The 5,815-nt window shown below is 35.3% G+C and overlaps 1 protein-coding gene across 1 annotated transcript; it reads left to right on the forward strand.

Annotated features, from left to right (window-relative positions):
- The first annotated feature begins 2,822 nt into the window (after positions 1-2,822).
- Positions 2,823-5,815, forward strand: LOC105389107 (lipoprotein lipase). Its single transcript, XM_011560174.3, has 6 exons — positions 2,823-2,982; positions 3,305-3,398; positions 3,704-3,861; positions 3,966-4,217; positions 4,957-5,314; positions 5,612-5,815. The coding sequence occupies exons 1-6, from the start codon at positions 2,934-2,936 to the stop codon at positions 5,658-5,660; spliced, it is 960 nt and encodes a 319-aa protein (XP_011558476.3). The 5' UTR covers positions 2,823-2,933; the 3' UTR covers positions 5,661-5,815.

Consider the following 5,815-nt stretch of genomic DNA (forward strand, 5'->3'; position numbering starts at 1 on the left):
TAGTTTTATCCAAAGACATGAGGTGAAAACGAGATAGAAGACAATGTTTTTTTACGGCAATAGAAACTTGGTCCTTTTCAGCCTGGAACGGGACATAGATTCACAGAGTGCAAAAAGAAACGTCAGGTTAGCTAACTCAGGGTTATTTTCCATTAGCGCAATCAAAAGTCCGGGTTAAAATTATACAAAGTTAACCCTGAGTTAGTTACCTCTGAGTTTATATTTTTAACCCTGTGATCCACGCAAGTGGGCCTAATAAAGTTACTTTACAATGCCTGCATGGTTAGTGAAAATTCAGTCTTCTGGTTTTATCCACAACGAAGTTACAGGGGGTCGAAAATGGCCTGAATTGCTTCGAGAAAAGGATGGTACGGCCGTGCCGCTTTTCTGCTCGACTTGATGGGGGCACTGCCGTGCCCCCAGATTCTATGGTTGTAATATACATAACATGCTGCACAGGTAGGTTTCGGCTTAGTGTACATTTTAAAAATGTTTTAGTCGATACTTTTTTTACAAACTAGGGGATTTTTAGACAACAGCAGCTAATTACGTTACTGACTCTTTATATTAATTTTAGTAATTAAAAGGTAACGTAAAGGCAGGGTTAAATTATTAGGGTTAAGTATGAAACAGAGGGTTCCTATCTCGTTTTGTTATTTAAGTTCTAATTAAAGGGCCGATGATTTTAACAGGTCTTCAAAACAAGGAAAGTATGTAATTATAGGTACTTTGGACGAGGCGAGTGTATAGTTTTATTGGACTTTTATGTGTACATTTTATTTGTTTTCAACCTAGGTACGTAAATGAGACCGCTGCAAAATAAACCAAACCATCGACAAAAAATACGTTTTTGGGGTGTTTACAACAAATAATTGACCTCCTGAGTCACCCTCTTACAGCTTAGTGTACTTACACCACTTCTGCAACAACTGGTACAATAGAAAATGTGTCCGATACCGGAAAAGCTCTTTGCAGAGCAACATTCTGTCGGCAAATCCTATCTGCCGGAGCTCGTTGACTGTTGACCGTGTCTAACACGATCTCGAAGATGCCCTAACTAGATTACTGTAACCGCTTGTCTAATGCACTCCGAGGCGATCCCTGCTTTGATCGACTTAAGACCTCTTACGGAGTTATATTCTCCTGGTACGTGCTCAGTGGAAGTTTAAGACGTTTTAGTCTATCGCTCACTGTTAATGTTTTATTATTATGGTTGTATGGTATAAACTTAAAAAAAACTGTTCTGATATTATCTGCATATCTACGGAAGAAGAACGCCGACTAATACTTGAGGACACGTGATGTGATTGAGAGTGGCGATGCAAAACTTTTGTCTTTACTGTATTCAATCATACTTGGTGTATTTTTTTATTTATAAAATTGGTTCATAAATAAAACACTCCAACCAATAATGAAACCGATGACTGCAATATGAAACAATAAATTTTAGGTGTAATTTATTTTTTTATATTATTTTTATAAAAAAGACACACAAAGATTGTTTACCTTTCATGGCACGTATGAATTAATGCAGTATAATTTTATTATGCTGCATGACTGCCAGCCCATTTCATATTTAGAGGTATAACACCCAAAAACAGTGTCTGCAGATCAGTTTACGTTTACATACGGACTTTCTTTAGGTTTATTCCAAAAATAAACATAGATACGGAAGTGATAATTGTCTAAATTAATTATCAGAGTAATCTAATCGAAATATTTTTACCCTGATAAGAATCTTTTATTTTGCTATCTAAATTGCATACCTTGACGCTTTTTATTATAGATTTTCCTGTTTACTCATCCATACGTCATAATTTGTTAATTAATATAGTTGTAGGTAGTATTGGTCACTAATGGGGTATGTAGTTTTGTATTGAAGACACTTATAAAAAAATAGGAGATATACACATTATGATATGATGATTATGTAATGGTACAAACCCAAGGGGTGAAATATGCTTATTTAATTCCGAGACAGGGTTTGGCGAGCACATAAGTTTTTACTCCGATTTAAACACTGTGCTTTCATTACGAATATAAAAATAAAATATACCTAAATTGGATTTGCATAGGATATCCACTAACCAGGCTACCTCCTTTTTTAACTGACTTAAAAAAAAGGCGAACTCTATTCGTCTCTTTGTTTTTTTTTAATGTATGTCGCGAGTTGCCACAGACAGATTCATAGACAAGTATAACACCCATCAGCTTTTACTGTCAGAGGTAACAAAATTAAATGATTTCTTATTTATTAACAACTTTGGAAGTTTTTTTTTATCCTCCACGGGACAGTCATTGGTCTGTCAACAGCACTTTTACATCGGACATCCAACTTCCAGCGTCTCTGTATCCATAGATTCTTTTACTATGACTTGGTTTTTACGAAATAGTTATGGTACTGATATCATGTAATAACCCGGTGATATAAGCCTTTTAGTGCGATACCTAAGCTGTAAAATTATCACCTATATTTCCAGAAGTTATAGAAAAAAAGTTGTTCAGACTAAGTTTCTTAGTTACTCTCTCATGTTAAGCTGGCAGTAAGGATGGAAAACTGTTATATCTGTGTTGGGTCAGACCCCACTTGACTAGAGGGTCATAGGATACCAAGAAAAAGTAAGTTTTTTCTCTCAAGATTCGCTATCTTACCATGTTCTCATGAACTAATACCGGGGTAAAACCTATTGTATTTCGGTAATTTCCTTATTCGATTTATTGTTAGGAATTACGATAGTGTTTTAAAAAACACCGCACTTATCTTTAAATTGATTATTATCATACTCATCTATCTATCATTGTTTTCATTAATTTGACAATTTACTATAATAGTGAGACTGATAATAATGATACTGGTTGATAATATGATAAGTCTTTTCACATAAAAGGCTTCTAATTCTTGGATGTACAGAAGTCGGTGAAGTGTGTTTGCAATGTCTTACCTGTTAAAGCTTATATTTTCGGTCGCAATCTCTTTGGCTTGTGAGTAAATAAATGCTATTTTGATTTAACCGTTACACTAATAAGTAGCAAAAAAAATAAAAAAAATTATATGTAGTAGGTACCTAAAAGCGAGTGACTCAGCTCGGTTCATCTCTAATAACATTTTTGAATTTGTGAAAAAAATGTGTTCATAATAGTAAAAAGTCATGAGTCCATCAATGTTTTTATGGAATATAGTTACGCTAATACAACTAAAATATGCTAGTACATTATACTTCAATGAATCTAACAAAATGACCCCTGGATACTTATTTCGGCTTACATTTCTTTTTCTGTATATTTTGTTTGGTTTGCTTTTCAGTATGCCAGGGAAGTGTGATACAAGATGGGCACAGGCAATTAACAAGAACGCAACTTCGTCTCAAGAACAGCAACGCATACATTGGCTACAATCGGTATGTACAGTAAAATATTATTATAATATAATAATATGTGACACCGATATATTATGAATAGTTCAGCCTTCTTATCGACCTACATACTGAAAAAGAAGAAGGTGTTATGAGATGTTTGGAGCACCTACATGATGTTGCCAAACTTGTTTGTAATTACTACTTTTGAGTCCGTAGCGTCCCGTTAATAACAGGATGAGTGACTGTAAATAATAATAACAATACGGTATTAAGTATTTATTATAAATATCACCGCATTCTAAAAGATATAAATAATATTAAGTATGTGTTTTGTTTCTTCATTACAGTAATAATTTCTCTTCTGGAAAACGTATTGAACCAACGGAGGCAGGCGTGAAAGCTGCGGTTGACAGTGGCTTGATCAAGCCTGATGTTGAAACCATAGTTATCATTCATGGACAGTATGCCAACGATACCGATACAGATATTGTGGCTATCAAGAACGGTAACACAAATTTTTTACTATAAATTCCAAAATCATACTAATTTCTACGCCGTGATGTACGATTCAAATGAATTGTGTTTATTCAATTTTGATTTTTATTGCAGCTTATCTTAGGAGCGCAGAGTATAACGTGATCATAGTGGACTGGAGGTTGGCAGCAAACATGGGGGACGCAGCAGCTTTCAGTTTCGTACCAATCATCGCTGAAGGAGTTACTGAGTTCCTTGAATTACTGACCACTGGGGAGACCCCAGCTGTAGCTACCGCAAAACTGCACCTCGTTGGATTCGGCCTGGGGGCGCATCTTGCGGGATTTGCTTCCAGAAACTTGCCGGAAGCGGTGCAAAGGATCACAGGTATGGCTGCAATGTTTTCAATCAGGTTGCAATGTAACTTTATTCCTGAACAATAATTTACCGAAAATTCGCGATAATTCGTTATCATCATAATTCGGTATGTTAAGTAAAAATTTTTGATGCTAATTCCAAAACCGTTTCGAGATATTACCTTCTTAATAAGTGTCTCATTCTTAAAAATATAAAATATTCAAGGATTCCGATTATTTTATCAAAAATGAAAATATAATTTGTCCTTCAAGACGCTGCGCAAGGTTAAAGTTTCAACCAAAGAGAATGAAAATGTTCAATTGTTAAATGTCACTTCTGTCAATCTAAAGTGTAAATATTCACAGAGTTACGATCTTGATGACGTCAGCGGCTGCATGGTAGCGAATGACGTCATAAAATCGTCGAAGAGCCGATCTTTATTTATTTTTTATTAAATTAACGAGAGCAGTAAAATAAAAAATATTCAAATTAGTGTCTCAAATTCCAACATACTTCAATTTAAAATTATAAAAACAATCACCATAAAATTACTTAACATACCGAATTATATTCTGTACCCAAAATACAAACTAAAATAAACGTATTCTTAGTATTTTGGAGAAATTCTGTCTGTGACCAATTATCTCAATTTTCAAGTTTATGTTCCGTACTCCGTAAACCAAGCTACGGTTACCGTATTCGGCTCATACATTATAATAACATGATTGAATAAATACATTATAATTCTTATTACTCAAATCTCCTACAGGATTGGACCCCGCTGGCCCACGCTGGGATGCTAGATCCGGCAGATTGACCACTACCGACGCTCAATACGTAGAAGTGATCCACACCGATGGCTTTGGCAACAAAGCCTTTGGTATTGAAGAGCCTATTGGTCACGTTGACTTCTACCCGAACGGAGGCAGACATACCCAAATCGGCTGCCCTGGTCATGAACAGCTATGTAGCCACAGGAGAGCACTCCAATTGTTCGAGGCTAGCGTTGACGCTGGGAGAGCGAATGGCTTGATCGGCAACAGTTGTATAGATATGAGACAAATGACTAACAATCAATGCAAAGGACGCACTCTGGAGATGGGTGGTTTGGACATCATTAAGTTTGGGTGAGTTTTTATTGCACTAGCTGCGAATACTTGTTTAGTGCTGGACATTACTCTGGCCTCGGCTTTTTTTACCTATTCTCATCCCCGTTGCTTTACTAAGGTTATAAGGTTCCACTTATAGATAGGGTATTCTACGCTACATGCCTACGTGTGCAAAATCACGTTAGGTACTTTAAAGCAATGATATCTTGGCTCTGTCGAGTAGTTAGAACCATTGTTGGGCATGTCACCACAGTAACACTATGTTTCACCATTGCTTTTTATTTATTTGATAAATATCATTTTGTTTTGTTACAGGAGTGGCATTTACCGCATGAACACCAAAAGAGATTACCCCTTTTTTTAAACAAATAACAACCTATGCATGACTTATGATGAAACAACGACGACATCAAAATATTTTATCAAATTTCTGGTATTTCAAAATTAATTTATTTTGTATTATTAATTATTATTATTACAGTTTTGGATGAATTAATAAAAGATTAGTAACATAAATAA

The sequence above is a fragment of the Plutella xylostella genome, chromosome 13 (assembly GCF_932276165.1).
Source record: "Plutella xylostella chromosome 13, ilPluXylo3.1, whole genome shotgun sequence".
NCBI lineage: Eukaryota > Metazoa > Arthropoda > Insecta > Lepidoptera > Plutellidae > Plutella > Plutella xylostella.

Excerpts from the sequence above, each read along its gene's own strand:
- LOC105389107 (XM_011560174.3), top strand. The coding sequence starts at position 2,934 with ATGTCTTACCTGTTAAAGCTTATATTTTCGGTCGCAATCTCTTTGGCT. Across the intron at positions 3,862-3,965 it reads TATTGTGGCTATCAAGAACG|CTTATCTTAGGAGCGCAGAG; the intron begins GTAACACAAATT and ends TTTTTATTGCAG. Across the intron at positions 5,315-5,611 it reads TTGGACATCATTAAGTTTGG|GAGTGGCATTTACCGCATGA; the intron begins GTGAGTTTTTAT and ends GTTTTGTTACAG.